This window comes from Onychostoma macrolepis, chromosome 02 (assembly GCF_012432095.1).
Source record: "Onychostoma macrolepis isolate SWU-2019 chromosome 02, ASM1243209v1, whole genome shotgun sequence".
NCBI classification, from domain to species: domain Eukaryota; kingdom Metazoa; phylum Chordata; class Actinopteri; order Cypriniformes; family Cyprinidae; genus Onychostoma; species Onychostoma macrolepis.
In genome coordinates, this window is record NC_081156.1 from 7,624,975 (window position 1) to 7,644,877 (window position 19,903).

The following is a 19,903-nucleotide window of genomic DNA, read 5'->3' on the forward strand; positions in this document are numbered from 1 at the left end:
ATATATTTTCTTTCTCTTTGTAATTTAATATCAATATCATACAAGGTTATCCTATTAAATCAAAAGTAATGTCTGATTATAATACCGGAAATGTAATTTGGAATCAGAAACAGACTACAGTTTGTAAGTAATCTACCCAGCACTGATCATGATGCCTCGCAAGGTCTCATTAGGTCAGTGAGATAGATTAATAATAAAATAACCACGCTGACTGTTAATACACTGAAGTACAGCAAGCTATCAGCAAACTCAGCAACTCGGTCTGCATTTGCAACATAATTAAAAGCACAACATTAAATTCTCAGTCGACCTCACAGTCAATCCTGGCACGATTTGCACCATGCAGATGAGACCGACCGTTTCAAATGTCACACTGGGAGAAAAGAAGCTGATGGCAACTGTAAGGCGTGAGAATGACCCAAAACAAGCAAGCAAATAGATCAGAATAAAGAACTGATTTGAATGGCTGACTGTAGTCTTCTGCTCCGTGAAAGAGAGAGTCCCTCTGATCGAGTTAAGCGAGTCGGAAAAGACCCTGAAAAATACTCCTTGTTCTTCTTCTCTGATCTCCTCAGACAGCCTCTGAAAGTCATTTTCCGTCGGGAGAGCCCTTTCAGATTTTGAGGACTATTCTAATTGCATTGGAGGTCCCACAGGCTTTTATTTTAATAAGATGAGGTAAAATGAATAGGAGAATATCATCACTGGGAGACACAGAGCTGGAGAATCATGCACTTTGGCTCTAGTGTAGCCTTCCGCTGATAAGGTCAGGATCAGGCCTGAAGGGTTTTGATTCAAAAGCAAGAGAGTAAATAGGATAGAATTGGTCTCATGAACCAATCATCTTGATGAATGTTGCGCTATGCATGTTTGATGAAGCTGATTCATTTTGATATGAGCCATTTTCACTCTGTCTTTATCAGTGCAGGATAAAAATACAGTAGGTGCTGCTGATCTACTGTACCTGAAGCTTTTTTTATTTAGTGAAAATATTAATCAACTGTGTGTGTAACATTGAAGGTATCCATAACTCATACAGGCCCATAAATGATTGTGTAATCAAGTACATTATATGGAATTAAGGAAGTTGTTTGGATAATAGGAGCGAAGATGCTGTCCGTGTTACCAAAATCGAGTTTCTTATTAGCAGCTGTTTGATTAAATTACTTCTAGAGTCTAATAGATTTTCAACTCAAGTCAGCAAAGGAATCTTGAGGCCTAACCCAAACATTTTTATTCTACTGAACCAGCTGTTCAAGGTCTTCAGAAACCTTCAGCTGGTGGCCCTTCAGGAGCACGACTGGTCACCCTTTGTCTAGAAACTCTGTGTGTGTCCTGGTCCTCAATATGTTTTAAGGTGCATGCTCAATAAACTGGAATAAAAGCTTTTATGCACAGAGCTACTACTGATTATGATAGTCATGGCTTAAAACAAATACTCGCCACTTGCACCAAGCAGTTTAGTCAAACATGGAGAAATTAATCAGTATGCTTTATCAAAAATAGATTTGTATTAAAATGTATAAATATGAATTTGGCGTTTAGAACTATATATTCAGGATTTATGAAATTATATATTCAGACTTTGTGCTTTGACAGAATCTATATTGCCTAAAGTGCTATATAAAAATAAAGTGGATGTGACCTAAAACTATTCAGGATATGCAACTTGGATTTCCATTTATCACATATGTGACCCTGGAGCACAAAAACAGTCTTAAGTCGCTGGGGTATATTTGTTGCAATAGCCAAAAATACACTGTATGGGTCAAAATTATCCATTTTTCTTTTATGCCAAAAATCATTAGGATATTATGTAAAGATCATGTTCAATGAAGATATTTAGTGAATTTCCTACCGTAAATCTATCAAAACGTATTTTTTGATCAGTAATATGCATTGCTAAGAACTTCATTTGAACAACTTTAAAGGTGATTTTCTCAATATTTAGATTTTTTTTTTGCACCCTCAGATTCCAGATTTTCAAATAGTTGTATCTCGGCCAAATATTGTCCGATCCTAACAAACCATACATCAATGGAAAGCTTATTTATTCAGCTTTCAGATGATGTATACATCTCAATTTCGAAAAATTGACACTTAAGACTGGTTTTGTCGTCCAGGGTCACATATATGCAATTAAATTGATATATTTTAGACTTTTTATTAAGACATTTGATTAATAATTAAAATTTTTTACTTTACGGACTGGAACCTTTCTTTGTGTTTTGTTCATTATCATAGATTTTTTAAAAACTCATTAATTGCAAACTGAGCATTTAGTAAACCAGCTGCCAATGCTAGATGACCACTGTAACGTGACACAGATCGAGTGGGTTTTTTGTTTGTTTGAGCTGGTGATGCACAGGGAAATGTGAGCTTTAGTTTTCTGCAGACACATTTGCACTCCTGCAGCGTATGCGTCCACCCACACACGTTGTGTTTACCCAGCTGTCCGGCCTGAAGTTGTTCAGGTCAACTCACTGTTTCTGTATCAGCTGGCGTGACTTGATCTTTTAGACAGAAACTAGAGACGCTTATTCATAGATTTCCTTTCAGACTTATGAGCTGGACTCAACTGACCTTACAGAAGTATTTGACAGAATATGTGTAACTAAAAGTGTCTAAATGCAGACTTATCAAACATATAACACAACATATTTGGGATTTTGCTTCTTCCTACTGGCGGTATAGAGTGATGCAGGTGTTTAGTCAGAACACAGCTGGTTCCTTCAAGATTTTCCTATGGGGTTTTATAATGGGGTTTTTCCAGTTTATGAGTAAAATAAAGCCTGTGGTGAACATACTTTGATGTTTTGTTCTACAATGTAAACCGCACACACTCCCACCCCAAATTGTCTTATCTAGTTACTTATTAGAAACATACTGTTGGTTTTCATATATATATATATATATATATATATATATATATATATATATATATATATATATATATATATATATATATATATAATATACTGCTTCAAAATTCATGTTTTTGGTATGGGTGTGTGCAGTTCACATTGTAGAGCAAAGTTAGTGCTGTCAAACGATTAATCGCATCCAAAATAAAAGTTTTTGTTGTGTGTATGTTTATTCTGTATATATAAATACACACACATACAGTATATATTTTTAAAATATTTACATGTATATATTTATATTTGTATAATTTATATTATATATTTAATATATATATACATAACATTTTTCTGAAGTATATAAATGCATGTGTGTGAATTTATATATACATAGTAAATATACACCACAACTTTTATTTTGGATGCGATTAATCTCAATTAATCGTCTGACAGCACTAGTCAAAGTATCTTCGTTATGTTTGCCATAGGTTTTATTTTACTCATGAATTGAAGAACCCATATGAAAATACCACTGCTTTATTTAGTAATATTTCCTTCCCTCATGATAGTCTCATATAGAAATGATAACTATTTAAATAATTGCTTAGTTTGTTAATGATTTCTTTGATTCATTGGATTAAGTTTTTTTCTTTTTTTTTAAAACTGACTGTAATCCATACAACTCTGTGAACAGATTCAACTCATGAATTCAAAGGTTTATTTGCTTGTTTACAGTAATTCATCTCACTAAAATGCAATGTATGGTTTCTCACAGCACTATTGTACTATGAGATTTGAACTGTGGCGTAGTAACACATCGTTACAATCAAAAGACAATGGGCTCTTTTTGCCCTCATTCTTGTTTCACCAGAAAATACAATTCACCTTTCAACCCTTCACACAGTCTCTTCTCTCTCTCTCTCTCTCTCTCTCTCTCTCTCTCTCTCTCTCTCTCTCTCTCTCTCTCTCTTTGCTCTTTCTTTCTCTTGCTCTCTTGAAGACAGAGTTATGCATAACAAAGGCACACATTCCCAATCCCACATGCAACAGTCCAAGTGCCTCAATGATCCCCTTATCTTTGTCTTTAAATAATGCAGCAAATAATACTTGATTTTCATGTTTTTTTTTTTTATGTTTTCTGAAGATATTATAAGTAAGTAACCATGCAAACCGTGTTTGTCAGAACTTTGACGACTATGCAGTTTTGTACAGTGAGCATGTTTACACGCACACCAATATGCTGACAACTGCCAAAAATCAGTTTATTGAAATCCCATTTTACTGGTTTACATGCAAACCACTAACCCAGCAATGCAAGAAAACCATGTTCACAAGACGTTTAAATTAGGTTATTTCCCAGTGGTGATTTATTTTTATTTTTTTTAAAGCATGAGCATCAATTTATTCCATGCAAGTATATATTACTGTATGTGAATTGTAAGGTTAAATAAAGCTTTAACTGAACTCGAGAAAATGTTTAATGCATTGTTGGCTTATTAAAGATGATCTGCTAAAGAACATGCATATTAACGCATTGATTGTCAGGGTATTGCTAAGTGATTGCGAGGCTATTCTGGGTGGAATCAGAGATGCTATTTAAAACATTTTCCCGTAACTCTCCCATACTACTCGCAGATAGTGACACAAGGAATTGATCACAAGTCTAAACTAATGACATTAAAGTCACCATGAAATCAAAATCGACAATTCTTTATTTAATTTTTTGTTTTTTACAATTTGCAATATCTATTATAAATGATTTATCCAAGCACATAATTTATTATTTATTTTTTAATCAAAATTCACGTGCATATGTAATCTTTAAAAAACATGGTTATTGTAGTCAAATCATAGTAACCACATAGTTTATCCATGTTATTTGTAGTAAAATTACCAATAAAGTGTGTACTTGTGGTCATAACATAATGGACATTGTCTTCTCTTCCTAATATATGTCCATTTAGTGTGTCAAGTCAAAAGACACTAGCAAAATGTAAATGTTAGAAACATGCTATTAAAATGTTAAGTCATGTTACCAACATGCTAATTCATGCAGCCATAGTGTTAAAACATGTTTAAAAGGTGCAACAAAACAACATTAAAAGGTGGTAGCAAAATGTGTTGAATCATGATGGAACATGACAAAACATGTTAGCAACGTGTAATAACATGGTAGCCATGTGCTTAATCATTGTAGCAACTTGTTAAATCATTCTAACAGCGTGTTAGTGACACGTTAGAATATGCTAGCAATGTGTTAAACCATGTTAGAAACATGTTAGCAATGTTATAAATCATGCTAAGAACATGTTAGCAACACAATGACTCATCTTAGCTATGTGCCAAACATGTTTTATTTAATATTTGATTGTCTTTCTCGGAGTAAAGTCTTCAAGTTTAAAGCTTTTCAAAGTTATTTTACATTTTCAGACTTGGCTTTGTCAAGCCAAAATCAAATTTTATTCGTAGTTATATTAAAAAAAATAAATAAATAAAAAAATAAAAAATTCTAATACATGAAATCGACTGGTAATTCGATTTTTTAAATTACGTAAGCTGCTTTGAAGCAATCTGTGTTGTATAGATGAGACATGACTGGAGTGCCGAATGGCATATACATATTCATATGATCAGATGCTTTCTGAACTGCTCTTTTCTCACCACCGTCATTTTTATTGTGTGTTTGTTGTGTTATTGAGAGAGAAGCGTGCAGCACATATTTACTGTAAAGCAGCAGGGTGGCTAGTGTTGGGATGTTTGCTAACAGTAAACCGCTGCTCAGGTATTTCAAGCTTCTTTTCCCCCTAAACAAAGAATGAAAAGGAAGAAGTTTGTTGTGAGTAAATCGGGGACTTTAGGTTAGCGGTTAGCAGTTAGCTCACAGAGTGTCCTCTGCACATCTCCACCAGTTCCTGTCATTTTATGTGCTTCCTCTTGTTGGCCTTTCATTGCTCTTCCCAGGGCAACATCAGGTCCAGCATGATCACAGCACTGTTTTAAAGACAGAGCCATTTGGTCCGTTTCATCTCTTCGATAAATTGGAAATGTTATGCAGTGTGTGTGAAGTTATTTGAAAGCTTGTCGTGTGTGGTGGAGAGAAGCAGGGGTTTCAGATTTCTGCACCACACTGGTCCATTACTCCAGATGATCCCAGACAGTGTCATCCACCAGCAGCACAGACTTCAGAGGAACTGAAGCATTCTCTGAACTGCTGATGATCACCGAGCACGGCATCGGTGGTGTTTAATTCACACCAAACTCATGCAAAAGTTAGTAATCAAGGGTTGATTTATGTTATGCATGCAATGTAGGAATGCAAGTACGTGATGGTCGAAAAACGTCCTGTTTTTAATTTATGTAACATTCACATAATGCCAAACATTCTTGATAAAGTTTCACACACAATTGATGAAACTATTTTGACATTTGTCATTTATGAATAAAATTACATTTATTTGAATTAGCCTTTTTTTCTTTTTTTCTGGGGACAAAATTAAATATATATATATATATATATAAGGAAACACTGCTATAAAGTACACAAAGTCAAATAAAGCTTGTAGGTTTAATTATACTGTATATTATATGATATTATATACACTGCAATAAGGTTCCATTCATTAACTACATTAGTTAACATGAACTAACAATGAAAAATACTTCTAAAGCATTTATTAATCTTAGTTAATGTTGATTCCATCATTTACTAATGCATTATTAAAATCTAAAGTTGTATCTATTGATGCTATTTAATGGACCTTAGCTAACACGGACTAACAATAAACTGTTTTATTTTTATTAACTAATGTTAACAAAGTTTAATAAATACTGTAAAAATGTATTGTCCATTGTTAGTTAATGCATTATTATATTATACTATACTATACTATACTATACTATATACTAAAATGGGCTCCAGTGTGAATGTAAAGTGGACCAAGATTAAAGCTAACAAAAAGAAAACCAAAGAAGACACGGCAAAAAAAATTAAATAAAATAATATTGTAACTTGTAAAATATTTTTACAGCATTAAAAATAAAATATAAAAATAAAATAAAGTATAATAATATTATAGGCTTACAATGTAAGTCACAAACAAAATACGGTACACAATTAAATCATTAAGCACAATTAAATGTATAACAATTAATCAGCAGCATAAAATTCACGATTGTTCTGCATATCAGTTAATGGTCATATAAACAAATAATCAGGAATGGTTATAAAATATTATTATTATTATTATCGTTCAATCTCTAAAATATACAGTTATGACTACTATGATACAGTGATTTGTCTGTGGTCTTCAAGGTAGTATGTTTTTTTTTTTTTTTTTTTTTTAAATAAGATTTGTTAATTTAATATAATTATAAAAATGTAATTAATTATTATAATTTGATTAATTTAGTATGCATAGCCTTTAGCATCATATGTGATCAGAATCCAAATTTGTGCTGAAATAATGGTTTTAAATGTTAAATATTAGCTGCTAGCAAAAATGGGAAATGTCCACCAGTAGAATTGACCATTTCTACAGTTCAGAATAGTGAATTCTGATCTCTGTGTCCTGATCTCACTCTTATAATATAGCCGCGAGTCGCTCACTTACATTACACACATGCACATGCTCTCTGTCACGTGTGTGTGTGTGTGTGTGTGTGTGTGTCTGCCTCACTTCCTCTGCTTTCATTCCCGTTTTCATTTTGTTCTTTCCTTTGAACTATAAAGTAATAAATACTGTTGGAGCGAGGGCTGTGTGTGTCTCACACTGCTGGTCTGTTGCTAGGCAGAAACTATGCGGCAATCTCTGTCTCTGCCTTTAATTTTCTCTCTGGCACTGATTCTCTTCTGCACGCCTTTCCTTTCCTCATTCACATAGCTGTGTGTGTAAGAAACACTCAAAACACGCTAACCTTCATATGCATACATTATAATATTATAAAGTCATCTCATGGGAAATCAACTCGTCGTTCTCAGACTCGCCGTGTTCAAGGTCACTGTAATAATCATTTATGAACGGATGTCTCTCTCTGGAACCAGTTCTCAAATTCACATTCGCTTGAAGAGGTAGCCTGTTTTGTAATGTAATGTTTATTTTGTAATGTAAATCAGTCCTTTATTACTTCCCTTTATTTTACCATGCCAGGTAGTTTGCACCAAAATATCATAGGGAGTGTGGTTATGTACGTATGTATGTTTACTACAGTAAAACCATAATCAGGACTTTCCACTAATAGGATACAAAATAGAGTTTGAAAAAATAGTCCTTTCTTCTTTCTTTCTTTCTTATCTGTCATTTATTTCAACACAAACTCTTCTCTCTGGGTCACCCCGTCAATATATAGATTTTGTGATTATCGCCACAATAATCCAGTTAGTGCTTTTCTTTAAACATTATCATCATATGAGCAAAATCCAGTATTGGTTGACTTCTCTAATTTGTGTATATTGATGTATTAGACCCTTAACCGCTTTCAAAACACATGCATGTATTGAATAAAACATGTCTTCAGTGTTTTAAACCTGCTTAACCAGTCTTACATCAAATATTAAGTGCTAATTTAAGTTCAGTTTTAGTTGTTGAATATGTGCTGCAGGAAGATTTACTGTATGGTTTTGTTCTGGACATGCATTTTATTTGTCTTAAAAAAAAAGAAGAAAGAAAAAGGTCTTATATTTGATACTCTGTGAATTGTTTTAATAGTAAAGTCTAGTTTTTCAGTCCCTACAAAATATTTATAGATGCTAATACGCTGAAATGTGTTTGCCAGGTTAGGTTTTTGTCCTAATGTTGTTGAAGAAACTTATTCTTGATGAACTAACGGTGAAAAGTGCTGATTAGCTGTTTGTGTATGACTAGTTAATGGTTGGCAGCTGACATTGATCTGAAAGCATGAGTGATACTGAAGCATGTGACGGGTGCGGCTCAATCATCACACAATAGAGGAAACAGATCCTGGGCTAGTTTCAGTCTGTGTCTGAATACAGCAGGGGAAACCCTGGAAACCTTTCAGAAACCCTGATTAGAATACAACTAGTAGATTGTATCATGTCCCTTTAGAAAATGTGATGTATAATTCATTGCGCCTACGTTTCGTCTGTTTTATCTCTTTGTATGTCCTGCTCTGAAAGTGTTTGCTCAGCATAATAGATTGCGTAATAGATTTTTTTGTGTTTGTGCTCTGATAGCACATTTTTACAGCTTAAAGTGCGGATTTTTGACCAATAGAGTTTTGATAGCCAGTGGTTTTCAGATCGAAAACGGGAAATGGTCTAAAGCATGATTTGTGAGCATTTACGTGAACACTTACTGCACTGTAAAAAAAAAAGAAAAGTTGAGCGAACTTAAAAAAAATAATAATAATGTTTTTACCAGCTTCAGCAGAACTTATTTTTGTGGGAGATTCCCAAATTTTTGTTGTATAAACTTAAAACGACAAGTTGAGAATACTCAAAAATCTGCAGCTGGTTGCCTTAAAATTTTAAGTTGGCTCAACTTTTTTTTTTACAGTGTGGACTAAACAAACTTTACCTGAATTTTTAGAAATATCATGTTCAAATGTCTCAATTATGATCATCAGGCTTTTGAGGAACGATTATTTGGTAATCTCTGTCACACAATTTATTGCACTGCATTATATGTTTTGAAACTACACAAACTAAGCATTGAAATAACATTACAAGCTATCAGATTTTGAATAAAAAGGTCTGAATAAGAGTTGTTTGTTTTTCCTCCTGAATGCGAGCCCCGTATTCTCAGTACTCTCAGTATTCTCATTTGTCCAACATTTTGTCTAAAGGTTCAGCAGTTCCATAAAAACATCACAACAACAAATGAACAAAAAAAAAAGGTACAAAATCTGTTACTGGGGTCATACTTGTTTAAAATGTACACTTTTGTACCTCATTTACCCTACAATAAAAAGATACCTTTTGAAAAAGTACCGCCTCAGAGTGCACCTACAACAGTGAATGCACATTTTGAATGGACAATCCTCACATTTAAAATTTTTTTTTTATTGAAAATGTAAATAATCATAACCGCTTTGCTGAAATCACATTCCCAGCCAAATGCTCACCTTATCTTGGAAACCCCCTGTTATCAAACTCTTTCTGTTGTGTTCATAACGGGTGACAAATACACCAGTGAAATTTCCCTTTTGCGTGATGCTGCGTCCATACAGACATCATAAAATGCCAAACCCCATAATCACTGCTGTTTGTTGAGAACAGGGGTTTTCGAGCCGTTTTGTCCTCAGCACTGCGCAGTATGGACGTTTCCCTCATTGGACACACACAGCTCACTTCTGATCAGCTGATGTTAAATAAGGGAGACGTCCAAAACAAGCAGTGCTGGGGAGGAACAGTTGGGAAATCCTGGTTTAGAAAAACAAATTACAACATATACAACACATAACATCTATCACACACAATAAAGAGAGGGGAAAAAAATAGCACGTTACAAAATACAGCAATAGCGATGTCTCCACAGCTTTGACTGATAGCATGTAGTACTAACATGTTAACTCGATCAAAAGCTTTAGATGCATCAATGAAACGCACAGACTGATGAGTTAATAATAACTCTGTTCTTTCATATGGTGGCAGAAAAAGTTGAAATATGTCATATATTAATAATAAGGCCTCTGTCTTTCTGTCCCAACAGTGGAAACTTGTGGGTGAGTCTGCCTGGATGGTTCATATTGCCAAATTCTCCCTGTTGGTGGGCTCCATCTTTGGATATTTGGTGTTGGGAATTGTGGCAGATTGGTGAGTATATGTCTAAAAATGTCTTACTTTCCCACATTTCTGAATCGATACTAATCACGTCACTGATTTGTAATTATTTTTCAACCACGAGATGATTACTTTGGGTCCCTCTGAGGAAATGCAGCGGTTTCATGTTCATTAGCATTATTGTCAGGCCATAAATCCACAAGAACTCTGCACAGATGTTTGCTTTGGTGTTGCCACCCATCGTAGTCCCTCTTATGAATCATTTTCTGGATCCGACCCTGCTGTGAATGTCTGTTAGCTTGAGATCTTTTCAAGGACTTGGTATAGATCAAAACTATTTGTGTGTGTGTGTGTGTGTGTGTGTGTGTGTGTGTGTGTTTTCATTAGCATTACTTTATCCTACTGATGGTCATAATAAAATGTCATGTCTCTGAACTAGATGTTTGAGTAAAACATTAACATGCCCTCTATAGCTTTCAACATGCGCATTACTTCATCGCAGGGAGCCATACAAGCAATTCATGACCCCTGGCCTAATATATTCAATGGATGTAACATGAAACCCATAAAGTGACAGATAATTGTGTGAGCCGTGTGTGTGTGTGTGCTCTCTCTGAAGTGTGCTTAAGGCATGCAGCTGTGCATGACGTGCGAGCAGTGAAATGCTCTTCGATATCAGAATGCTTGTATTATTCAAAATTGATGAAAACAACAGAGGGGACAAAATATCTGGTAGTCTGTTAGACCCGCTGCTGTCTGTGCTGTAATCAAACAGCAATAATTCAGAGGAAAAGGAAAAATCACTCACTGCTCTTTTCTGGAAAACCTTTAGATACTTAAAGCACTCTTTGTTTATTGCTCGTGTTTCTTTGTTGATCTTTATTACAGACTATTTACTTGTATGTTTCAAAACTATAGTTAAATGAAAATCAACACAGTTTTGTACAAAACTACATTCTATTTTTGCTATTCTAATTATGTAAGTGCAAGTGTAAAGGAAAGGTTGTGAAGAAAGCTCTTATATTGGAATGTTTTGGGGGTGTTTTCTGCAAATTATTAACCTCGGTCACACAATTTCTTTTTTGCGTATGAATACAAAAAATCCACTCAGTTATTACTGAACGAGTCGTATTGTTTGTGCCGAGCACAATGTGTTTTGTGTGGTGAGGACAGTGGCTGCCGAGAGCATGACATCAAGTCGATTCTCCTATTCAGCATATGTCATGTTTATAATATTACTGGGCCCTATGCAGTTCATGATAATGTTAATGCATTTCAGTTGTAGCATTTTTTTTCAGGAATCATTCAGGACTTGTTTTTACATTTCTCCTTTAGTGATCTGAAAAAGAAAAAAGGTCACAGTAGGGGTGGGCGATAGATTTTTTTTTTTTTTTTTTAGAAATATCACGATTCTTTGTCATGTTGGTTTTACTATTTTGCAAGTTGTCTGAGCATTACAGTCAGACTAATTTTCCTATTATAAAGACAAAGCCTTTCAAGGTAACAAAAAAAAGGCAGATATTTAGGCCACAGTGGGCGAAGATAAAAAAAGCTTTGTCATTTATTTTATCTTTCTTATTAAAAAATAAGAACAAAGATACACATTACAAATACACATAATATACAGATAAAACAAACAGTGCTTTATTTTCAGATACAATAGGTGTATTTAGCAGGAGCATTCAAGAAATTGAATGAACAAATATAAAAATAAAAAACTATATAGACTGATTCCTAAAGCAACTGTGTTAAAGTTTTTCAGTCAAGAGTAGCGAGTGATTTTTCTCTGTGTTTTGTTGTTTTATTAATGTTAAAGGAATAGGTAAATATATATAGGTAAAAGGTAAAACGTCTGTCATCTGTCTGTCAATTCTGTCATAGTGTTTTATTTTTATACCATCATTTACTCAAAAGTTGTTTTAAACCCGAGTGAGTTTCTTTCTTCTGCTGAACATAAATGCTATTTTGAAGAATGTGGAAAACCAAACAGTTGCTGGTCCGCAGTGACTTCCATATGATTTTTTTCCTGCTATCAAATTCAATGTGGACCAGCAACTGTTTGGTTAGCCACATTCTTTAGAATATCTTCTTTTGTGTTCGGCACAAGAAAGAAATTAATACAGGTTTGGGACAACATGTGAGTGAGTAAATAATGACAGAAATTTAATTTTAGGGTGAACTATCCCTTTAATGACAGTCAACAGCATGTTTAGTACTGTCCCTTTAAGACCTGCACGCTAGAAACCTGCACGGGACGGATTTTTCAGTCCCGCTCCCGCAAGATTCTGTCCTGCGCCCGCCCGCTCCCGCAGAAATATATCTTATCTGGTCCCGCTCCCGCCCGCGACATTCATGTTTTGTCCCGCTCCCGCCTGCAAAAGCCCGCATAAAAGTAATCTATATGGATTTTTTTTTCTGTACATCAAAGAAATTTACATGAAATGGTTCTGTAACATCTCCTAAGCTCCACAACATCCGCTCCCTTTAAAACATTTGTTATTTAGGCTAAGCCTCAACATTCACATGCCACTGTTATTTTTAACAGAAAAGCAAGCATGGGCTGCTGCCAGCATGGTTTGGCATGGCAAAATGCGAGCAGCTTCCTTTATTATCACTAAAAGCTGACATCTCACTCAGTTCATCGCGATCTCATAAAGCTCTGTTATAACACAATGAACATATGCACAATGAATCTTTCACAGTGTCTACACTTCCTGTATTAAAATGAGACGATTCGTGAGCATTCAAGTCTCTTCCCGCCCGCACCCGCACTCGCCCATCAAGAGTTGTCCCGCGCCGCACCCTGTTGCGTTGGGTCCCGCGGTACTCCCGCGGGAGTGCAGGTCTCTACTGCACGCATCTAATATAAAGGCACGAATCCATTTTTCTCTCAACGGGTTACTTTCATTTTAGACATAACCAACTGAGTCTATATGTAAACCTTGTGTGTTTTGACAGTATAAGCGCAAAAGATAACTTAGTTCAGTAATCAGGTGCTGTTTGAAAGGGTTTTAGTGTGCGCGCTTGAGTATGCACTCAGAAAAAGCGCACATCAGACCGGTGCGCGAATGAAACATTTAACCGGCAAGGCTAGTATGCAAATAATGTAAGTGCAGTGTCCTGTCAGAGTAACTCTACCGTTGTATGTCGTGTTGTACAGTAGCTGTATAGAGACGGAGGTGCCAGAACTGTAATTGATAGAATGTGCGCTGTAGCATGATACTGCATATTTCTCCAAAAGCAGATCGTGGAGAGATTTTTATCGTCCACGATCAAAAATTGTCATATCGCACACCCCTAGTTCACAGCTTCTGAAAAACAAATCATTTTTGAAGTGACCTATCACTTTAAGGACTTGTTGGATTGCTTTTGTACTATAAACAATGCTACTGTGTTGACTCACTTGATGTCACGTTATATATAAAATAATGTAAAAACCAGTTGAGAATCACTGGTATAGAGAATTTTGTAAATTGGCCTTGTTTTGTGTTTTCAGGTTTGGACGACACCCGGTCCTGATCCTGTCCGTCATCTTCATGTTAATTTTCGGCATGACGGTGGCCTTCTCCGTCAACGTCCCGATGTTCAGCACCCTGCGCTTCTTTGAGGGCTTTTGCTTGGCAGGAATCACGCTCTCGCTCTATGCTCTGAGTAAGTGTAACGTCTGAGATGAAACGGCTTTGGTCCAGAAGACATTTACATATAGTGAGGCTTTATCTGTCATTCTTTGTGCAACAAGCTTGTATAAATTGTTTCAAGGGAATACATTTACTTACAATTGCAAAACAAATGAAATATATGCACAGCCACATTAAATAAACAAAATGATACACCTATTACACTGTGCACGATATGTACAAGTACATTAACAGACCAAATGCTCTAAGATAAAGATGCAGTTTGAGTTTGTTGCAACATTTAGCATTAATCACCTGTCTTTGCATATCGGCATTACAGTTCAGCGCTTGATGCGATTAGCTTGAGTCTCTTGATCCTTGAGTATTACAAATACAGTCCTCTTCATGGTGTGGGTCATGTTTGGGAACCATGAAAAAGGATCAGGGTGTAGTTGTGTACAAAACACTGGGCTTGTGGATGGAGAAAGAGAAGTGCTGTAACGCAGATCTCGCTTTGTGAAAGTCACATGATGCTGAACACACTCGGTGGATTTCTCACAGTGTTCTTCATCGGAAAGTCATTGCTGCTCTAGAGGAAAGGCCAAGGATGTTGTTTTTGATTCTGAGAGCTTTGAAGGGCAGTAATGACTGATTTACTCAACTCGCTCCAGTCCAAATGTGCTATGACTGATAACAGTTTTTTTCTTTATATTTGCTCTTAATACGTAATAATGTTAAAGTGCACAAAGTACAGTAGATATACTGAATGCTAGACTCTTATTTGGTGGTCGTGTGTAATAACCAGGCCTATTTATCAGACGATTTTTGGGGAAATTTGAGATTATTGGCATCGGGTGTTGATCATTCCTACTCAGAAGTTTTAGTTCCCCTGGTATTGATTCCAAAATCTACCAACAGCTTTCTCAGTAGGTGATAAATATTTCCTGATTGCAGTGTTTTTTTTTTTCACTGGGTAGTGAATTTTGAGTAAATACATTGTGTTTGTTTGATTTCAGTAATTGTGTGTGTACATTTGCACCTCATTTGTTATCATTCAGTTATTTTGTATACAGTATATTAGTATTATATTATTATTGACCACTCTTCTTACTAGAATTAATCTGGATAATTTTCACAACCCAGCTCTGAGTCAAAAAGAGACAAACAAACCCAGTGCTTTATATGTGTGTATGTGCATATATATATATATATATATATGAGTGGATGGCAAAGTGGTGTCGGCACATACTTTGCTTTTGAACCTGCGTGAAGTTGATGTGCTCTTTCCACGACTGCATTCCCAACCCAGCACTGTTGAGATGGTCCTCACTGCAGAACACAAGATCCAGGGGGTGTGGTTGGATCTAGATCCAACTCCTCCCACCTTACATTTACCTAAACCTACCCATCTCCACCCCCTGATCCCTAAACCCACCCATCTCCACCCCTAAACCTACCAATCTCCAGCCCCTGGACGTGGATCCAACCCTGCCCCCTGGATCTTTGTTCTGCAGAGAGGGGCTACTGGCACTGTTGGAAAACTGATTATGAATGATTATCAACCCAAACTGGGTCAAATCAAGCCAGCTTCCTCACCCAACAGTCTCAACCCAGTGATTGGTTTGAGAAAATCATCCAGCCTTATAGGCAGCATCTAACTGAATGTGTATGATTTATGTCTCTCACATGAAGGTCTTGCCCTTAGAATGCCACAGAGGTTAATTGCGGTCTCTCAACTCTATCGTACTGTCTTCTCAGTTTGTTAGTCATTCAGATGGATTACCCACAGACTAACAGTGACCTTCTACATGCTTAACAGTGAAGACATTTTCTGATGAGTGATAATCCTCTTTAGATGATCACTGCCATTGCAGTGGCCCTTCCAGTAATAGGGCTTGCCAGCAATGCCTCACCTGACTGTCTGATGGCCTCCAAAAGCTTTAACTCCATGTTGTAATTGCCTTACAATGGGTACGGTGGGCCTTCATTTCCTTGTCATAGTAATTTTCTCGACCCCATCTACCTTGAAAAGTCTCCCCAGCACTCCCAAAAATAGAGCCTGGACTATTGGTGTGCATTAAATAACTATTGTTGTTTTGATATACTGTGCGTTGATTCTCGTTTTATTTTATTCCCTCTAATCAAACTTTTAAAGGGATAGTTCACCCAAAATGTTATGAGTAAATCTTCATTTACTCACCCTCATGTTGTTCCAAACCAGTTTCTTTCTTCTGCTGAACACACAAGAAGATATTTTGGAGAATGTTGGTAACCAAACAGATGACGGCACCCATTGACTTCCATAGTATGGGGGAAAAAAAATACTATGAAAGTCAATGACTACCGTCAACTCTCTGGTAACCAACATTCTACAAAACATCTTCTTTTAGTAGTAAAATAACTTGGGTGTAAAAAATGACAGCATTTTCATTTTTGGGTGAACTGTCCCATCACAAATACTTATTTTTTTAATTCAAATTTAATCGACTTGAAATTTGAAGATGTATTAAATGACGTGCATCTACTGTTATATAGATTTGATTTAGAAATAATATTTTTTTAATTGACAAATAATTTCATGACAGTCCCAGTTGTCAATTGTTTTTGTTATTGGAAGCATTGAATTTAGTATTTTTTGGGGGGGCTGGATTTATTTATTTACTTGTTTATTTATTCTGCAATAAATTTTCCAATATGGTGTAAAAGCTCAAGAAACCTCTGTGCAGTTGTCTGACAGACACAAACTGAAATGCAATGATTGTTTGCATGTATTCCTTATTTTTCATACTACTTTTGAATAGGTTTTAAAGAAATGTTTAAATATCACAAAGGTTTAGACACTATTTATTACCCTCATGTCATTCAAAACTCAAATGTTTTTTTTTTTCTTTTGTGGAAAAATGACGCATAGAAAAAATACATAAAAAATATAATGCATATAAAATTATTCAGGCTGCCCTTTTCATACAACAAATAACACAGGGTGCTGTCAAACTCCAAAAAGCACTATAAAGTATCATAGCAGTAGTCCTTATGACTCGTGCCTTAAATTTGAAGTCTTTTGCAGTCATATGATAACTTGGTGACGAGCAGACCTTAATTTGTTATTCACTGTAATCACCTTCCTCCAGTGCTCTTATATTGATATTCAAACTTGGTGGGTGAAGAGAAGCCTCACCATTGGTTCTTACACTGGGGGCAGTTGCTATGCAAATTTCTTACTGGGCTAAAGCCCTGGCAACCTAACCTGAGCCGGACGCCACTGCATGAGACCAGGATGACATTAAATACTGGAGATACAGATGGAAAGCAGCTGTGGAGAGTAGACAAAAAGAAATGACAAAACTTTTCTCTTAACACTTTAATGTTTCATGTGCATGGGTCTCGTAGCTTCTTCGTAAACTGTGTAAAGACTCTTTAGAACCGCTGGAGAAAAATATCCACTAGCATTCCCATTCATCTCAGTGACCGTTTGTGATGTGCATGCTGGCAGATTTGCACATGGTACATTTTTAAACCAATAACCTGAGCTGTAAATGCCATGTGACTAATTACTCTAGAGCTGCAGGACAATTACATCACGACAACACAAGAATGCACGCATAACTAGCGACTGTCCTGAGATGTGATGTAAAAATCATACATGGTAAAAATGATAAATTAATACGTCCCCTCTGAACATTGATATATTTTTATTTCTTAATGATCATTACTGGAATTCATGGAAAGATGAAAAACTTTAAATTTATTAAACATATACAAAAAAAACAATAAAATACAATTCCCTGCAAAACTGGGAAGTAAAATTAATGATTTTACCTAAACTAAAGATTGCAAAAATGATTTTTGACATTTTAATGGTCAAGAAATTACTTCTTTTTAAATGTTTTGTTTCAATATACTCACCTGTGGATCAAACTGGCCAGGAAATGTTATTTTCCTAATTAATATTTACATGCCTTTTTGGTAATTGATCAATCAGACTTGCTGGGATATTATATCTTCAAGTAACCATAATACGTCTATGTAAAGAGGAATTGCTGACTTTTTTTACATTTCAGAGGGGGGTGTACGTGTACTCATTTATGCTGTAATTGTAAAATATGTTTTACATGAATAGTTTCAGGACTGCTAACTGCTATTATTTGCTGCTTTCAACTATTAGCACAACTGCTTCTCTTAATCCTTAGTAAACCATGCAAGTATTCTGGGATAGGCTCATTTACAGGTATTCAGTGCTGAGTTGGGCATGACTGAATCAGGTTACATTAAGTGACTGACTCAGTATTTCAACTGGTTCAACTGATAACTCAAGAATCAGATCCGGTCCAATTTCCGAAATGGTTCAACCAGTTGCATCAAAGAAATAATAAGGAATGAAATGGCAAGTTGGAATGACTGTGATGCATTGATAGAAGCCAGTTTTGGGGGGTTAACTAAAAGTAATAACTTGACAACATGTTACAATTTTCATATGGTGCGGTATCAACATTCAGACTACACTTCTATATTAAAACTATACTATACTCTACTGTACTGGTAATGTTGCTGGTTGGATGCTAGGTCGTATTATGTGGTTGTTTTCATTGTGCAAGGCAGCATGATTTCAAACTCTTAAAAGTATTTTTATTTTATTAAAATGAAGCTGAAAAAAAAAAGTGCAATCAGATTAAATTCATCAAACCTTGGCCGTTTCAAACAGTCTGTCATTCCAGTAATGGTCTTCTAAATGAGGATGGATCGAAACCTTCTCTGTATTTGGTTCAGTCCATTAATACTTGGACACCTTTGATATGAAGGCAGTGCGGGGTCACTTATTGATGTTGGCCAATAGATGGAAGGCATCTTCTGAATATATGTTGTATATTAAGCAAGTGAGCAAGTAAACTCTAAAAAATGCTGGGTTAAATACAACCCAGTGCTGGGTAAATATTGGACAGAACACATGCTGGGTTGTTTTCAACCAACAATTGGGTTAAACGTTTAGCCCAATCGCTGGGTTCGTCCATGTTTATATTATATTACCCAGCATTTTTTAGTGTGTTCATTATGCCACTTTTATAAGTGAGATGTCTGTAGCGAGACTAAGCCTTTGGTCTGACATGTTTCAGTGAAGAGCGCATTTCCATGCTAATTGAGCGTTTCCTCTAAAAGAGCAGACTTGCAAATTTGCTGCTTGTTTCGCAAGTACACAATATGTGTGGGACACTTCTCATCATCAGTCAGGCATGAGAGTAGTGTAACCTATCTGGGTAGTGCCCATACAAAAGGCATGAACATCAGGAAGCTCTACTCTCGCATTACCCGTGACTAGATGGGTTTCCATCCAAAGTTGCAAATTTAACTTCCGCGCAAAATTGGAATATCGCATAAAACATGTGAATAACCACCATTTCCATCCAACGAGTCAAAGAGAACAAAATAATCACTTCCTGATAAACTGGCACTATAAATCACTAAGAAAAAAAGCCACTGAATATAATAATTTTATCATAAATAATAAATTACTTGCACCTCAGTGCAAACAGATGAAACAAAATAAGTGTTGTCTTTGCTCTCTGAGGTGGGTGCCTGCTGTTTGGGAACGCAGGAATAGCAGAAAGTTCTGGGAGGCAATTATACAGAAATACTTTGACAGTCTAACCCTAACAGCGCATGCTTTTGATGCACATGGAGGAATTTATTTG

At 35.8% G+C, this 19,903-nt stretch overlaps 1 protein-coding gene across 1 annotated transcript in view; it reads left to right on the plus strand.

Annotated features, from left to right (window-relative positions):
• Positions 1–19,903, plus strand: part of slc22a23 (solute carrier family 22 member 23) — a 52,110-nt gene that overhangs the window by 5,305 nt on the left and 26,902 nt on the right. The window contains exons 2-3 of the mRNA XM_058753812.1: positions 10,529–10,632; positions 14,096–14,250. Of these exons, the coding sequence (XP_058609795.1) occupies positions 10,529–10,632; positions 14,096–14,250 (259 nt within the window). The remainder of the gene's footprint in view (positions 1–10,528; positions 10,633–14,095; positions 14,251–19,903) is intronic.